The 18,393-nt window shown below is 47.8% G+C and overlaps 1 protein-coding gene across 5 annotated transcripts in view; it reads left to right on the top strand.

The window, feature by feature from the left end:
- The window catches only part of LOC115508859 (mitochondrial intermediate peptidase), a 156,738-nt gene that overhangs the window by 42,057 nt on the left and 96,288 nt on the right, over positions 1 to 18,393 (top strand). For all 5 annotated transcript variants that reach the window (XM_030307882.1, XM_030307892.1, XM_030307874.1 and 2 more), the window contains exons 11-14: positions 7,143 to 7,296; positions 8,758 to 8,835; positions 10,805 to 11,009; positions 13,293 to 13,402. In XM_030307882.1, coding sequence (XP_030163742.1) covers positions 7,143 to 7,296; positions 8,758 to 8,835; positions 10,805 to 11,009; positions 13,293 to 13,402 — 547 coding nt within the window. The remainder of the gene's footprint in view (positions 1 to 7,142; positions 7,297 to 8,757; positions 8,836 to 10,804; positions 11,010 to 13,292; positions 13,403 to 18,393) is intronic.

Here is an 18,393-nt window from a genome sequence, read left to right as displayed (position 1 = left end):
CGGAGAGAGCATGAGCAGCAGAGGGGCAGAGAGAGAGGGAGTCACAGAATCCGAAGCAGGCTCCAGGCTCCGAGCCGTCAGCACAGAGCCCGACGCGGGGCTCGAACCCACGAACCGTGAGATCATGACCTGAGCCGAAGTCGGACGCCCAACTGACTGAGCCACCCCGGCGCCCCATGAATTATGTTTTTAAATCAGATTTTCTAGTTTAGAGTGCCGTGTGGTTAATTTTATTTCTGTTTATTCGTGTTCTGTCTGGGGTTCACACTTGACCTTTTGATTTTTTTCTTTAAGGTCAGTCTAGATTGATTCAGTATCATCACACATAAGCGACTCCTTTATTTTCCATAAAACTAAGTTCCATTTTCATATTTCTTTTGTTCACCCAGACAAGTGACATTTTGAGCTAGTGGTGCCAGCCCTCAAATAGGGACCTTCCAGTTAGCCACAGCCCTTAGGACGCTCCGCCCGATGTGAACATCTGGGCTGTATGGCCTATAAGAGCTCTTTTCCAAAGCCATTAAGTTCAGACGGTGGCTACTACATTAGGAGCCTCTCAGTTACTGCTGATGGAAACCCAGTTCAAGCTAACGGACCCAGAAGACGGATTGGTGACTCACGTAACTGAGAAATCTCGGGGCCGAGTTTGGAAGCGTTTGCCACCAGGGCTCTCGGAGCGCTGAGGTTGGCCAGGCCGAGGCCCGGCGCGTGTGGCCGCCACGGCAGGGTGCGTGCGTGGTCACCGCGGCTGCAGCGTGGCCAAGTGTCTCCTGTACGGAAGAGGGTCTCTGTGATCAGCAGACAGGGCGCAGGTGGGTGCCTCCTCCGTTCTCCCTCCTCATCAGCTTGGTGACACTTACTGAATGTTTGGTCTCTTCGCTTCATGGGTTACCTCGTCTGAAACCTCCACGCCACGTGAAGTCAGTGTGGTCCGATCCCTGTCTTCACAGGTGACCAAACTGAGACAGTGTAAAGGAAGTAATCCACTTAGGGTCACTTGGCAAGCGGCATAGGGTGACGCATCAGACTCAGGCCTTCTGGTTCCAACCTGGTGCTCTTAGTACCCTCTCCTCTTTCTAGATACAGAAATTCTTTTCCTCACCGCCCGAACTTTAAAAATACACCCCACCACACGTAGTAAAACTCTCGCACGTTCTAGAAAAAGGCACTCCCGTTCTATCCAAAGTCACGTCTAGGCAGGGCCCCCAGAGGCGCAGTGGGCAGCGCAGGGAGTTTATGGCGGTGCCGTCCCCCGCTTCCCTTTGCTTCTACGTCTCGTATTCTTCTGGTTTGCCCGTGCTGCTCAGAAGCATTTTCTGGAGCCCCGCTCCTCCAGTTTATGTGTTTTCCCAGACCCAGCCGGTTCCTCTGGGTCCTAAGGTCACTTCTTTTCTTTAGACGATCTTAGTTCTGTGTTCCGGTTCCCCACAGTACTGCCCGGGACAGCTGTGGAGTCCCTCCACTGGACGGGCGTAGCAATAGCCTTGGCGTTCCTGATTACTTCCCTTTTCTCACCCCCCGAGAAGGTATACGTTTCATGTTCCCTTTTGAACATCAACTGTCCTAAAATTCAAATGTAAGGAGACTTCTTTTTTTTTCTTTTTTGTTAAAAAGTATTTGTTTTGAGAGAGCGAGAGCATGAGTAGGGGGAGGGGCAGAGAGGAGAGAGAGAGAGAATCCGCACCGACAGCTTGGAGCCTGACACGGGGCTCGATCTCACGAACTGTGAGCCAAGATCGAGAGTCAGACGTTCAACCCCCCGAGTCACCCAGGCGCCCTCAAATACAAGGAGACTTCTGCCCTACCTTGAGTAACAGGAGCCAAATTTACCTCCTGCCTGCACGACTAAACACAGTCTGATCAAAAGTATGAGGCAGTGACGCTCGGATGTCAGCCCGCGTTCCGTGAAAGAGGGAAGACAAACAGGTGACCCCTGCAGGGGCCCCAGCTCCCTTTTTGGAGGAACTTCCAAATTGTAGAGGAGCCGCGGGGTCGGCAAGGGTCGTGCTGGCAGAGCCCCTAATTAGAGCCGGGAGGCCATGGAGGCCAAGGCCCTTCAGTCCAGAGGGCAGAATCACAGAGAGGGGAGTGCTGTGCAGACAGCGAGGACGGAACCATATGAAAGGAGCCAGGCACCCGTCGCGGCAGCCCATACACAGCCATGGGTTCTTCACGGTCCCGTGGGCCAGAGCAGAAAAAGCCGACAACCTGTGGAATGGCAGGAAGGGCCCTGCCTCATTAGCGCAGCAAACGCAGGCCTGCCCTTATCCTGGCTCTGCTCCCTTCCAAGGCTTGAAAGCGGGCTCTTCTCTAATTCCTATTACACGTTCATTACCTCTTTTGTAACTGTCCCACAATTCTTTGGGTCTTGTCGTCTTCTTCATCCTTTTTCTCTTTGTGTCATACCCTTGGAGGTTTTTATTGACCTTTCTCCAAGCTCACGGATGGCTTCCTCGGCCATGCCCAGTCTCCCGACTAGCAGGACAGAAGCTGCCTTCTTCTGTGTTACGTCGTTATGTGTCTCTAGCGTCTCCTCTTGATTCTTTTTTTTTTTTTTTTTTTTTTAACGTTTATTTTTGAGACAGAGAGAGACAGAGTATGAACAGGTGAGGGTCAGAGAGAGAGAGGGAGACACAGAATCTGAAACAGGCTCCAGGCTCCGAGCTGTCAGCACAGAGCCTGACACGGGGCTTGAACTCACGGACCGTGAGATCATGACCTGAGCTGAAGTCGGCCGCCCAACCGACTGAGCCACCCAGGCGCCCCTCCTCTTGATTCTTTTTTAGGGCTTCCCTCTGGCTGTTTACACGACCCGTGAATCTTGTGTATTTCCCTCGACCCCTTGGCATGTCAATCATCGCCGTTCTGAATTCTCAATCTGGTTATTCTAACGTCTCCAATGTACCTGAACGTTTGTTCTGTTTCTTCAGGCTGTAGCCTTCGTCTTTGATCGTGACTTGAAATTGTTTGCAGAAAGTTGGGTATGATTTACTCACTGGCTACGAGTTAGTTAGGCTTTGCTTTTATAGTGGCTGCGGTAGCAGAGGCCAAACGTTTTCTTTTCTTTGTTTCCTTTTCTGTCTCCCATGTTGTGTTTGGGTTTCCCTGGAGGCTTCTACTTAATAAGGTGTGAGATGTGCAGTTTTTCAGTTGTATTCTCCTGTTATTTTGCAGGATCCCCACTTGCCCTGGTGGTGAGGGTGCGGAGGAGGGGATGCCTTCTGTAGTCCTGTGATCGGGTCTCAGTCTGTTATGGAGCCTGTGCCCCTGGGCTCTGACTTTCACAAGTGCTTTTCAGTTCCCCTTTTCTGCTTTCATGAGACAGGGGGATTGGGTTGGATATCTCTTTTCTTCTAGGTAAGTTAGGCTCTGGTGAGATCGTTTCTTTTGAGGCCAGCCTTATTAATAACACAGTGCCCTGGTGTATTTCAAAATGCCAATTTTTTACTCCCCCCTGCTGGAAGCATTGGGAGAATTTTTCTCCATCTTGTGAGAACCTGGTAGGGCTCCCAGAGGTAAAAACTCATAAAAGTGTGGGGATCCTCCCTTAAACTGAGCCTCCCTAGAGTTTTGAATTCTCCGATTTGTCCACACTGAGCCTCCAGCAATTTGTCAGTTGTAGTTTAAATTTTCCTCCTTGGTGCTAGTCTATATATACTGGAGAGTTCTCTGAACTGTGATTCTCTGTAGCAGACAAGCATCTTTATAATTTGGGGGGCAGCAGTTTGTTCTGTGACCTCAGTTCTCTGCTGGACACAAGAAGAGTTGTTGATGTTTAGTTGGTTGAGCATTTTTCTTGTCTTTCGGATGGAGCGATGCCTTCCGGGCTCCTTACGTGCCGGACCAGACACCGGAAACCTCCATCATTTCCTGCTTTTACGACACATTTTCTCCCCCGTTTCCATGATGTCCCTTCTTTCAGTGCCCTGACAGCTCTGACTTTTCTTCTCTGTCTTCCTTTGCGTCTCTTCATCTGGAAGATCCGCTGCCGGGCCCCTTCCCCAGTGACTGCTCTTCTCCCACAGCTCTGACACCCGAGCAGGTCTCGGTTTCAACATCCTGAGCATCTGACATCTTATGGGCACTTCACAGTCAGTGTCTCCAGAATCGAGTTTGCTTTCTGCGAACCCATCATCCTTCTCCCCCGACTGCACCCCACCCTCCTTTCTTCTCCCACAAACCTACCCACGCTCCCTTCTTTCTTTCTTTGTGCCTGGCGCTCTGATTCGTGACCCTGCCATCCCATCCATGCATTTCCTCACGCCAGCACCCTGTGTGTTACTCTAGACCTTGCTTTCTCGCTCACACAGCCCCGAACATTTTCATCGCCCAGCAAAAACAAATTGAAAACTGCCTCTTCATCCTTGCCCCACCGCTTTTGCTTACATTCGGACCCTAGTTTACCGTCTTTTCTCTCTGCCGCTCCTGCATTCCTCCCGCCACGGTGTCCACCTGGCAGTGTTCCAGAAAGCATCGCGTTGCCTCTCTGTTGCCTGCAGAGGCAGTCTCCCGTTTCCCAATCTGTAAACAGTTCACTGAGAGTATGGACATACGGCACTAGAAATTCTGTTTAGATTTATTTTTCTTTATTTCAGCTTGTAAGAATGGATCTTTTTTTGTCTTGGAATGTAGTAGAACAACAGCACGCACGTGTGATTTACAAATATACATATATCAAGGTTGAATACTCAGAACTTCTTTTAGCGATGGGGGTACGTGATAAAAGGTTGAGGGACCCTGTGCGTACAACGTAAGATCCCAGCCGCTCAGGTTTACGCGTGAGGCCCTCGGTTCTCTGGACCCTGCCCACGTGTGCCTCCCTCTCTCTTCCCGTTTATCCCCAGCATCCTGAACTCGCTCCTGATTAGCCACCTGGTGTAGAAGTTACCAGGTTGTTTCATGACTTCATACTGTGGCTTCTCCCTGGAATTTCTTTATTACTCGACCCTGCCCTTATTCCCCATCCGCACCCCAGCCAGCAGACTCCGGTTTCTGAATTCCTTCCTGTGACCCCTTCCTGTCTCTACGCTGCCCTCCCCAAGTGAAGTCATCACCCCTCTTGCTGTCCCGCTGTCTGGGTCGTTCACTCAGCCCTCCCGCGGTACCTCTAGCACCTACTCTGTGCTGCTCCAGGCCGGGAAGACCAGGGTGGTCCCTCCACCTGTCTGCCTCCTTCGCAGTGAGTTCCTTACAGGCACCCCCCCCCCGCCCCCCATTCCTTACCTCCAGCATCCGGCAGCTGTCTCGGCAGCCTGCACAAGCGTGTGAATCAGTGAGCGAGGGCACTGGGCTGCCGACGTACCTTTCACCAGCGAGAGTCTATTTTTTTTTTTTTTTTTTCAACGTTTATTTATTTTTGGGACAGAGAGAGACAGAGCATGAACGGGGGTGGGGCAGAGAGAGAGGGAGACACAGAATCGGAAACAGGCTCCAGGCTCCGAGCCGTCAGCCCAGAGCCCGACGCGGGGCTCGAACTCACGGACCGCGAGATCGTGACCTGGCTGAAGTCGGACGCTTAACCGACTGCGCCACCCAGGCGCCCCGCGAGAGTCTATTTTTATGAAAAATCGATCAGGAACTACGTTGTGTATTTGTGGATTTCTGAAGCCAAAATCTCTCTTGTGGCATAATTTACACTTGCTCACTAAATCCAAGCCCCCATTTAGCAGTAAGCATAAGTTTGCGTCTGTTTTCAGTGTAAGTTTGTGTATATGTATGTTTTTATTTTAATGATTTTTTATTGAAGTGCAGTTGACACGCAAGAGCTCGGGTAGTTTCGGGGCACAGCATGGTGATTTGACAAGTTATGCTATGCTCATCACAACTCCAGCTACCTTCTGTCACCATAAGTACATATTTTGTTAACTCCACGGAGGGGACACAGAACAAGCACCTCTTCTTATTCTGGACCATTCTTTCTAGCTGTGGTCGTAAAGTTTGGCCTGGCTGAATGACTCGGAAACGGACATTTGCATCACGTATCCTGGTGTGCTTTGCTTTATGTTGGAAGAGGACATAAAAAGTCATTTTCGAGTGAAGAATAATAACTATGCTTGCCAGTATATTGTGCTTCGTTTAAGGTGTATAATAGTAAAACAGACAAATTAAGATCTGATTATATATGTTACAGAGGTTTTTTTCCACTAACAAATATTCTAACGGTGAAATTTAAATTCATTCCGTATGCCTCAGGTCCTGGGTTTGTTTGCTATTTATTCGATTATAAGTCACAAACTTTTAGAATATGCCATATTTCGTAATGGGAACTTTACCATTCTAGCTCAGACTGGTCAGATTTGTCTGTAGGTGTACATAAAGGAATGTGTATAATGTGGGTAATTGAGATAGACTGCTTAGTTAAGTCAGTGAAAGTAAATAACCTGAAAGGGATGAAGATTGCAGAATGGTGTGTCTACCTTAATTGCTCATTACTAAAATTACTTTTTTTTTAATGTTTATTTTTGAGAGAGAGAGAGAGAGACAAGAGTGTGAGCGGGGGAGGGGCAGAGAGAGGGAGACACAGAATCCAAAGCAGGCTCCAGGCTCCGAGCTGTCGGCACAGAGCCCGATGTGGGGCTCGGACCCACGGAGTGCGAGATCATGACCTGAGCCGAAGTCGGAAGCTTAACCGACTGAGCCATCCAGGCACTCCTAAAATTATTCTTAATGCTAAGAATTACTACTTACTACTTTTACTACTAAGAATAACTTGACTGCCTTTCTTCTGAAAATCCCTCAAAAGATATAGAAATATACCTTTCTGAGGGAGCCTTGGTGGCTCGGTTGGTTGAGTGTCCAACTCTTGATGTCGGTTCAGGTCATGATCCCAGAGTCATGGGATCAGGTCCCGCGTTGGGCTCCATGCCGAGCGTGAGCCTGTGTGGGATTCATTCTCTCTCTCTCTCTCTCTCTCCCTGCCCCCCCCCCCCCGTCCCCTGCTTGCACCGTTTCTCTCTCAAATTAAAAAATATATGTGTGTGTGTGTGTGTGTGTGTGTGTGTGTGTGTGTATACCTTTCTGTTTTCAATCCCATTTTTCTAGCTGCCATGATCCTAGGTTTTACATGGAGAGTTCCCTGGATTTACCCTAAGAAACTGCAGTAAACAAAAATACCGTTGAACCAACTCTTTTCTTTCTTTCAGGTACAATATCGAGCCCAGTTTGTATTGTCCATTTTTCTCCCTTGGAGCGTGCATGGAAGGCCTCAACACTTTGTTCGGCAGACTGTTGGGCATTACGTTGTATGCCGAGCAGCCCGCGAGAGGAGAGGTGTGGTGCGAGGGCGTCCGCAAACTGGTAAGCGTGCGGTTGGTGTGGGGTCGCCCCGCGTGTCTCTCGGGCCTGGTCGGGAGCCTCTGGCGGTTCCACGTTCAAGTGAGCCTTGCCCTCGCGGAGCCTGTCTCCCCTCGCTTCCGTTTCGCCAGAAAATCCAGGTCACCACTTCTGACTTGGGACACTGCACAGAGCACCAGCTTTCTCTAAAATCGGTTGTTGCCTCGGATCGATAGACACAGAGCTGCGAAGCGTAGGGACTTGTTGCAGCGTTGAGCCTTCGTATGTTGACAGATTCCGGTTCAGGGGACATTTGTCATTACTTGCCACGTTCCTGCACTGCTCGGTGTCGCTTTCGGTTAGTTCCAGAATCCACGGCCTCTGTCACTTGTACTTTTTTCCCCAACCCCCTTCCCATCTTGTGGGAGCAATTATATGTATATATATATAATTTGCATAATATATTGATTTTTCTCCCATGCTCTGGTTTGACTTCTTTGATAATAACTTCGAGCCTGGCGTCCACCCTTCTCCAGTTAGGGCCCCCTGTATTTGAGACGTGAATATGTTTATTTTTTCCTCTTTTTAAGATTACGAGGCGGTATTGACTTATCTGTCTGTCAGAAAGGCTCTGTGTTGTTAGGCCGTTTGACTTCCTGCCTGTGTGCGTCCCACACTTGCTCGCTTCCCTGTATGTGGAGAGAAGGACGCCACCTCAGGGGCTCCCGGCTGCCTTCCGGGAGATAGGCGCGGTGACGGAAGCGAAAGGGTCGGGTAGGAGCACGCTTCATCACCGCCCCAAACTGCCTGTTTGTGGAGTGCGTCCTTCACAGAGTGGCGGAGGCCGGTCAAGTGCGGAGATAGAGTAAAAGAAAAACTGGTAACAGGAGTGAAAGGACAAAATGCAAGGAGAAGGTTGGGAGGCGTAAAGCTGAGGTTCCCCGTGGCAGAACCCTCAAGTTGTGACAAGGCGGACGAGGCGAGCTGGAGGCCAGCTGTCGAGTTCTCCACAGGCCGTGCGCCTTTTATAGGCCCAGTTGGAGGGAGGGGCATAAATGACATGACTGGTCTTCAGCTGAAGCCAGGAGCCAGCTTTTGTCATGTCTGGATTCAGGGGTTAACATTTGGGGGCATAAATCCGCATCGTGAGATGGAGGTCTAACACTGTCCAGCCAGAGCTTACCCCCAAGTGTATGGGAAGGTTGTGGGACAGTGTGAAGAGCGGGGTTTGGTGGCCGTGGCATAGGGCGCTGGCGGTCTGGATGAAGGGCTCGAACAAGGAGGTGTCCTCTCCTGACAGAATCCCCAGATCAAAATCCTCTGAGAGAGGAGGAGAAAACGGAATCTAGTTTGAGAGGATGCGGGATGTGCAATGTAACCGAGTGGACGTGGTCACAGCGATGGGGGTTTTATATATGGATTCTTATTAGGGATGTTTTTCCACTGTTAGTTTCTGATTCACCCCTAAATGTACTTTTTTTCCAGGCTGTGGTTCATGAATCCGAAGGATTGTTGGGGTACATTTACTGTGATTTTTTTCAGCGAGCAGGCAAGCCACATCAGGTGATGCTTTTTTTATAAACTCATTTCTCTGGAAGGGACTGACAGTTCTTTTGTGTCACTGTGCACTCTACATCTCACCTTTCTCCTTCCCTAACATTTAGAACACATTTCAGTGTTGTACTTCCCTAGCATTTAGAAGACATTAACAGTAGCTACTGAGTATATAAAATTTTTTTTAACGTTTTTATTTATTTTTGAGACAGAGAGAGACAGAGCATGAACGGGGGAGGGCCAGAGAGAGAGGGAGACACAGAATCGGAAGCAGGCTCCAGGCTCTGAGCCATCAGCACAGAGCCTGACGTGGGGCTCGAACTCACGGACCGCGAGATCGTGACCTGAGCTGAAGTCGGACGCTTAACCGACTGAGCCACCCAGGCGCCCCGCTACTGAATATATAAATTTGAAATTAGGGTGGAATTTAAAGGTAATAAAGGTTATGGAAATAATTACATACGCCTGTGTCTGCCATTTTTATCTGGGTTACGGTTATAACGACAGTGGTAATGACAGCGGATATTTTACGAGCCCTTCTGTATCCCAGCCATGGTGTCTTTGAATGTTCGTCTCAACCTTTTGAACTAAGCTCTGACATTATGAGGAAACAGGCCAGAGAGGTTAAGTTACTTGCTCAGAGCCACACAGCTAGAAGTGCTAGGACTTGAACCTAGGCATTCTTTTCTTTCTTTTCTTTTTTTTTTTAATGTTTATTCTATTTTTGAGAGAGTCTCAGAGCATGGGTGGGGGAGGGGTGGACAGAGAGTGGGGGACACAGAATCCGAGGCAGGCTCCAGGCTCTGAGTTACCAACACAGAGCCCGACGCGGGGCTCGAACCCACAAAACATGACATCATGACCTGAGCCAAAGTCGGATGCTTAACTGACTGAGCGACCCAGGCACCCCTGAACCCAGACATCCTGACTAGAGCCTTAGCTCTTTTCTACTTTTCATACTTGACAAGGGTCTTAGTTTAGAATTATAGAAGATATGCCCACATGGAAACCTTATCAGCCACCAGTACATGGAAACCTTATCAGCCACCAGTTCACGCCTTGTAAAGAAAACGTGAGGTTCATTTCCTTTCGCCGCATTCCAGGTTTGCCGGTTAATTAGCCTCAGCAGTTTTCGGGTAATTTGATGGGAAATATTAAGAGTTGAGGTTTTAAGTTATAACAGAGATCGTGGTGCCCTATATTTGAATAGCGGTTCACACTTTCTAGTGCATTTGAATAGCTATGCGCATATGAAATGGGGGGCTGCTCTGGGATTTGACAGGGGGGAGAGAAGCTCACAGAGGCAAATCTGATGTAGGTGTCAAAGGTGGGGCCAGAGTCCAGGTGACACAGATTCAGATCCCAGCAGTCCTGGCTGTGTGTCCTTGGGCACGTGACTTTGCTTTCCTTTTCTCCTCTGAAAAATGAGATGCCTGCCTCATGGGGTTATTGTGAAGAATAAGTGATACAGTGCCTGTGACTCTCAGCCCGTTAGAGGAAGTTACTCCAAATTCCTTGCTTTGTGACAGTTTAGAGTTCATCACTTCTGAGTGACACAGACAACAGGTGTGAGAAGTGTCTCCTAGTTCACCGCCTGATGTGCGTGGAAGGAGCTCAGTAAACATTAATGGCACCACCCACCCCAAGTAGTAGCTCAGTGTCCGTCCCTTCCCACCTGCCCGTGGACAGTTGAGGGTGTGGATCTAAACTCTCTGATGACTGTGTTTCCAACATCTGGTATAGCGTCACCTCGGTAGATCTGTTTGGAGCGAATGAAAGAAGTAATCAACACAAGCTCAAGGTATTACTGGTGTTTTAGAAAACTTAAAATGTTAGGAAAATAAGAAGCATTCGGAAAAGTGTCTGTAACTAAATAGAACAGAATTAAGTTAAAATTGGAACTCACACACCTTGGTGTGATTTTATATTCAGATTACCTAATACTTTCTCGTCTAATTCTGTTTTCTATCTCATTAAGGACTGCCATTTTACAATCCGTGGAGGCAGATTAAAGGAAGACGGAGACTACCAGCTCCCAGTCGTAGTTCTTATGCTGAATCTTCCCCATCCCTCAAGGAATTTACCAACTTTATTAACTCCTGGAATGATGGAAAATCTTTTCCATGAAATGGGACATGCCATGCATTCTATGCTGGGACGTACTCGTTACCAACACGTCACTGGTGAGCCACCAAGGGGGGGACTTCTGTTCAACAACGATCCTTTAAAAAAGCATGTCGTTTATTTAGATTGGGGGGAAAAAGGCTCCTCATTCACGAAATCCGGTCGTTTAATGTTGTCCGCTGGTCATTTACTGCAGGTTACCTCACCTGGCCCTTCCAGCTGTTACACAACCTGATCATCGTACATTTTTCTCCTCCCTTGCTAACAGTTCTGACCGAGGATTATGCCAGTGTCTTCTGAGTTTGCACCTTTTTCATTTTATCATGTTCTATATGGAATTGAAGTTTTTGGACACTCTTTTTTTTTGAGAGAGAGAGTATGGGTGGTCGGGGAGAGGGCAGAAGGAGGGAGTGAGAGAGACTCTTAAGCAGGCTCACGCTCAGCACGGAGCCTGACTTGGGGCTCGATCCCACAACCCTGGGATCATGACCTGAGCTGAAATCAAGAGTTGGACCCTCAACTGACGGAGCCATCCAGGCGCCCCTGGAATTTAAGTTTTTGGCTGTGTGTGTGTGTGAATAAATACATGTGTCTTCAGTACCTAGCACAGAGTTAGTGAGTAAGTGGAAGAATGTTGCCTCTTTGTCTCCAAAATCAGTTAGAAAACACATTAAAGCCTGTTTAAAAAGTATGATAAGGTACTTTTCATTTTTCCTATGCTTTCCCCCTATATAAAATGACAGCCTTTCATGCTGGTAATGTGGCCATATTTGATGATATGCTGTGTAGACTTTCCTCTCTGTTGTCTCATCTCTAAGAAGCTCACTATCCTATATGGTCAGCTATAGGTCACCTACTAAATTGCTGTCATTCAGTGTTTATTAACTAACTTTGTAAATACAGTATTTGGGGGAAGGAGAAGATATTTGAAAAGACTGTAGATGAGCTGGACGGCATCATAAAATGTCACCAAAAAGTTCTTACGGGATTTGTTGCTTTAAGTAATTTTAAGTTTAAAACATAGCTTTTCTCACTGAGGATTGACTTTGTTACAAGGAGCAAACAGTGGTTTAAAAAAATACTTCTAAAACAAATGAAGCATATAGATAAAGAAGAAGTGGTATATATATACACATATGTGTACAATGAAGTATTACTGAGACATGAAGAAGGAGAACTCGCCATTTGCAACGACATGGTTGGAACTAGAGAGTGTTGTGCTAAGTGAAATAAGTCAGACACAGAAAGACAGATACCAGATGATTTCACTTATATGTGGAATCTAAAAAACAAATAGACTTTTCTTTTTCGATTTGTTTACCTTTATTTGCTTTTGAGAAACAGAGACAAAGCGTGAACAGGGGAGGGGCAGAGAGAGAAGGAGACACAGAATCCGAAGCAGGCTCCGGGCTCCGGGCTGTCAGCACAGAGCCCGACGCGGGGCTCGAACCCACGAATCGTGAGATCATGACCTGAGCCGAAGTCGGACGCTCAGCCGACTGAGCCACGCAGGCGCCCCAAAACAAATAGACTTTTCAACATAGAGAACAAACTGGTGGTTGCCAGAGGGGAAGGCGTGGGGGGATGGGTGAAATAGGAGAAATGATTAGAGGTATTAGCTTCCAGTTAGAAAATAAATAAATCATTGGGGCGCCTGGGTGGCTCAGTCAGTTGAGCGTCCAACTTCGGCTCAGGTCGTGATCTCGCGGTCCGTGAGTTCGAGCCCGTCGTCGGGCTCTGTGCCGACAGCTCGGGGCCTGGAGCCTGCTTCGGATTCTGTGTCTCCCTCTCTCTCTGCCCCTCCCCCGCTCATGCGCGCGCGCGCGCTCTCTCTCTCTCTCTCTCTCTCTCTGTCAAAAATAAACATGAAAAAAAATTTGAGAAAATAAATCATGGAGATGAAAATTACAGCATAGGGAATAGAACCAGCCAACAAACAAATAAGTGAAGGATAAAAGCATTTGGTGGTGGAATTCAGCAAATTAAATACAAATGGTACATTAATTGTAAGAATGTTTTAATTTGTGTCTCCTGTATCGCCAAGCAGAGCTGAAGACAGATTTGTTTGTAGAGGGTGTGAGCCATGGCTTTACAAGGTGTTTTATCCAGCTGTGCAAATATTTTGTTTTACTTTTGATATATAGGAAAATATATGGGATTATAATAAACTTTTCTGCAAATATGTACAATAATTTTATAGAAGTAAAATATTGATTTAATGAATTAAATCTTGTACCTTCATCAGAAGTACACATAAAAGTTTTAAAAGAGTACATAAAAAGAAAGATAAATATGTTGATTTGATTCATGCCAACTTTTTTTTTCTTTTCCCCCCATTTTAGGGACCAGGTGCCCCACTGACTTCGCTGAAGTTCCTTCTATTCTGATGGAGTACTTTGCAAATGACCACCGAGTGGTTAGCCAGTTTGCCAGACATTATCAGACGGGGCAGGTAGGGGAGCACAGTGCTACGTCGTGTCCTTGAGGGGGTGGGGGGGATTGGGGTGGGGTGGGGAGGGGGGAGGCGGCTTTCCTGACCTGCATCGCGTGGACCTCTCAGGACTGTCACCCTCTCAGTACCAGAGTCCTTCCACTTTATTTTTAGTCTTCGTTTTATTTTTTTTATTTTTGCCAGCCACTGGGACCACAGTGTTGACAAGCTCTCTCTTATCGGCTAAGTGAGAGCCTATCTTGCCTTCACAACCATCCCTTGAGGAAAGTGCCTGGTCCCTGTTTTCCGGAGGAGGAAACAAGATTACCGTACAACAGGCCTTCCAACCTGTCTCGCTTCAGAAAAGCCGTCGCTCTTCCTTTCGTCTTTCCTTTATGCCTCTGTTTGTTCCTTTGTTTTGTCAAAACCGAACCGCGTTGCCCATTTTTCCCATCGTGCCCTGCACCGTAGGTCTGAAAAGGTTTCGATTTCAATAGTTGGATTCGAAGCATGAGTTTAAAGATTAAGAAAATCGGTGAAGTAGGAGGACAATGAGAGATCTCTGTAATGAGTTAGCCGTAAGCGTAACTGTCGATGTTGTGCAGTGAACTGTCCACACGTACTTTGCGAAATATCTTCTTTTCCTTCTCTGAGGACTTTGATTATAAATACCCCGTCAGTCACTGGTTTCTCCCTGAGACTGTGCCTCCCTGAGTGCAGGTGGCAGATGACAGTCATCTTTGGATCCTTGGCACTTAGAATCTTGCCTAGCACCTGAGAAGCACTAGAAGGAATGAATGGAATGAGAAAAGGCTCCAAACCCACCTTTATTTGTGACTCTTTTTCTAACGTGATTTGGTCATTTCTGGTTTTTGGACTTGATTTCATCTCACCGTTATTGTCAGCTGCAGAATAACGGAGGAGTTTCTGGATAACCAGTCTGACCGGGCCTTCTTCATAATCTGTCTCGGTTATTAAGATGACAGAATTGAGATATTGGCGATCGATTAGCTGTCTTTCCATTAACCTTCAGAGAAGTTAGACCCAGCCAGTAACGTGGAAACGCATAAGCCACAGAAGGGGAGGACGGGTCCGCGGGTCCACATTTCCACATTTTGGGGTTTGGGAATGACCGGGAAGACCTGACTGAATCCCTCCTTCGGAACTTGTGCCCCTGCCCATCTTGTAGGGAGGTAGGGCACAAGGCATATTGGGGCAGAGCCACACGCCCAGCGGGGGCCCATGAGGGAGGGCCCCCGGACCTTGGCTGGGGACGCTGGGAGAGGCTTCGTGCAGGGAGTCCCGGAGGAGCCAGGTTTGAAAAAATACATAAAAGGGGCAGTTTGCCCGTCAGCTTTCGGCAGCCCTTTTCCATCTCGTTTAATATATTTGTCGAGAACGCTAAGGACGCTCACAGGTCCTTCAGTCAGAAGTAGTTATTGAGTTTTTTTTTATTTTTTTATTTTTTTTAAAAATTTTTTTTTTTTTCAACGTTTATTTATTTTGGGGACAGAGAGAGACAGAGCATGAACGGGGGAGGGGCAGAGAGAGAGGGAGACACAGAATCGGAAACAGGCTCCAGGCTCCGAGCCATCAGCCCAGAGCCTGACGCGGGGCTCGAACTCACGGACCGCGAGATCGTGACCTGGCTGAAGTCGGACGCTTAACCGACTGCGCCACCCAGGCGCCCCACTAGTTATTGAGTTTTTATCAAGTACCAGGAACTGTCCTCAGCATCTGAGAAACAGCCGGGAGTGAGTGAGACCACATTCTAGCCCTCAAGGCCTTCAAATCCCAGGGGAACTAAGGCAAACCTAAAGACGAGGTTATTCCAGCCAGAAGGAAAAGCCTGTAGAGTCTCGGAAAAGTCTGAGACCGTGGCAAGGTGCTGGCAGTGGTAAGTACGGGAGGAGGAGGAAGGGGAGCGAGAAAAAGAGACTGGAAAGTTTTTGTTTCTAGAATTCGCTCCCGGTTTCTGCAGTCCTCTTGCCGACACACACTTTTTGATCCCAGCTCATTTGCTAGACCACCAGTTTGTGACTTGAGTAGTTTTAACTGGCGGTGTTTTTGTTTTTTGTTTTTTTTAATTTCTTTAACGTTTATTTATTTTTTGAGACAGAGAGAGACAGAGCATGAACGGGGGAGGGTCAGAGAGAGAGGGAGACACAGAATCTGAAACAGGCCCCGGGCTCTGAGCTGTCAGCACAGAGCCCGACGCGGGGCTCGAACTCACGGACCGTGAGATCATGACCCGAGCTGAAGTTGGACGCTCAACCGACTGAGCCACCCAGGCGCCCCTAACTGGCGGTGTTTACACTGGGCTTTGCTGCCACACTTCCTCTCAGGAGTTGAGTCTAGTCCTCCTGGCTCTCAGGCAGCTCTGCCCCAACCCATTTCCTCATTAGCCTTTGGCAGACAGCTTCTCTGGGTTCCATCTTCGAACTTGTGTCCTTGCTCAGCCCCGAAAATATGTAGTCAAGTGATAGAGCCAGAACGAAGGTCCTGGCCCTGGGGGGCTCGGAGAAGCAGACTCCAGGAGCTATTGGAGACTTAACTGGAAGGATTTGAAGCCAGTTGGATAACAGGGGTGAGAGAGGGAAATCAAAGACAGAGGCTCCATGAACAGAGAATTCTGGAAGAGGTCCAAATATGAGGAAGGAAGACAGCTCTTTTTTGGCTGCGTCCATGGGGCCATGAGTGACACAACTCTGAAATACAGAATCAAATAGACCCTGCGGGGTGTGGGGGTAATTGGCATAGAGCTGGCACTTAACGTATAGGGAGGTTAGGCGTGACCCGTGAGAGAAAAGCGGGAGGTATCTGATGAAGCAGCATCACCAGGAAAGGAGCTGAGCTTAGATTGCTCAGGGGATCTGAACCCCGAGGTAAGGGTTAGCGCAAGAGAGCACCAGGATCCTCTCAGAGCAATACTTAGAGCAAAAAGCTGAATCTCGGGCTAAAATTCACCACAATTAGGAAGTTGGTTTTTAAACTAGTACCTGTTCACACGACAATCGGAAGAGCAAAGAAGGGCCAAAAAGAAGAGCAAAGAGCCACTGCTTGGAGGATAGTGTAATGTCCCCAAACAGGACAATTCTTACTTTAATATGGCGTTCTTCTGTAAGAGCCATTTTGAACAAGAGAGTTGCAAGAAAACAATATTGAGTCCAAAACTGCACTTCGAAACAGGAAAGAAGCAGTAAGTTGCTTTGAATTAATTCAAGTTTCAGACACAAGCAGACATGTGCATTGAGCTAAGGGGACTTGCAGACGCAGTCTCGAAAGAATTTAAAATAATTTTGCAAGTCGTATAGAGAACAGAAGGAGTGCCAGAAGGCAAGAAACGGGAGAATGCCTTGACTTTCACAAAGGGCTTGCCTCTTCTTGCCACTAATTAAGATACCAAGTGGCTAGATGATTTCATTTTAAGGGCACTTCTAGCCTTAAGGACAAGGAGTTAATTCCCTAAAGCCCAAGGCTTTGTAAATAAATGGCATTAAAGCCCATAAGAAGAATGACAGGGTTGCATCTTTATGCTCCATTTCTTATTCTGCTACATGTTCGGAAAGGATTGTTTTTTCTTGGAACACCGTGGGGTGTATCCGAGAGAACTCGCAGAGTAAGGATAATATGTCAGTGACTTATTAACACCTACGAGTATTTTATCTGAACCAGAGCATGGCGTGGCCAATGAATTCCTTGCGGTTGAGGAATGAGAAGCATGCCTATTAGATTTGCAGGGGCCATACGGCTGTCAGAGGTAAGCAGGGCCAGAGGTGATCGTTTGAGATTCAGAACTGCCTTGACAAGCTACAACATCAAAGCTGACGCGGAATTTCTTGTCGATAGGTCTTCGAGTTGATAGCACACGTAGAGAAGGAGTACAGGCTTGGTGGCAGTTTGTGGGAAAAACTCCCGGGTTTTTAGCCGTGGTAAACTGAACGTGAATCAACTGTCTGGAGTTTCCCCACAGACCTCGTTCTGGCTCAGGCGGCGTTTGGGACCCGTGCCGTCCAAGGAATTGAAGGGTACTGTCGCTCTCCTCGGTGCTTATTGGTTCCCGCCTTGAGCCTGCCCCCTTTCCAGTTGTTCCCAGTAAGTGGAAAATTATCTGCAGGTGGCCCCGCGCTTCTGGAGGCATGATCCTCGTTCTCCGTTAAACATTGTTAGATGCGGTTTATTTTTCGTTGTAGTAAGAACAGCATAAAAGTTACCATCTTGGGGCGCCCGGGTGGCTCAGTTGGTGAAGCGTCCAACTCTTGATTTTGGCTCAGGTCATGATTCCAGTGTCGCGGAATCGAGTCTCATGTTGGGCTCCGTGCTGGGCAGGGAGCCTGTTTGAGATTCTCTCCCTCTCGTTCTCTCTCTTCCCTCTGCCCTTGGATGCATGTGCATGCACACGCTCTCTCTAATTAAAAAAAAAAAAAAAGAGTTACCATCTTAACTGTGCTTAAGTGTGCCAGTCAATGGTATGAAGTACATTCTTATTGTTTGCTGCCATCACTACCATCCGTCTCTAGAACACTCTTCCTCTTGCAAAACCGAAACTCTGTCCCCAGTAAACAGCTCCCTGCTTCTTCTCCCACCCGGGCCCCTGGCCCCTGGCCCCTGGCCCCTGGCCCCCTTTCTGCTTTCTGTCTCGATGAATTTGACTACTCCAAGTACCTCATATTAGTGGAATCCTGCAGTATTCGCCCTGTTGTAAGTTAGCACAATGTTTTTAAGGCACATCATGTAGCCAATGTCAGAGTCGCCTTCTGTTTAAAGGCTGAATAATATTCCGTTGTATGTGTATACCACATTTCGTCTGTCCCTTCGTCCGCTGATGGATATTTGGGTTGCTTCCACCTTTCGACTGTTGTGAATAATGCTGCTCTGGGTCTACAAATTCCTGCCTGAGTCTCTGTTTTCAGTTCCTTCGCATATATACACAGAAGTGGGATTGCTGGATTGTATAGAAATTCCATTTTAAATTTCATGAGGAACCGCCATTCAGTTCTCCACAGTGGCTG

This window comes from Lynx canadensis, chromosome A1, assembly GCF_007474595.2.
Source record: "Lynx canadensis isolate LIC74 chromosome A1, mLynCan4.pri.v2, whole genome shotgun sequence".
Lineage (NCBI taxonomy): Eukaryota > Metazoa > Chordata > Mammalia > Carnivora > Felidae > Lynx > Lynx canadensis.
This window is presented reverse-complemented; position numbering and strand designations above follow the sequence as displayed.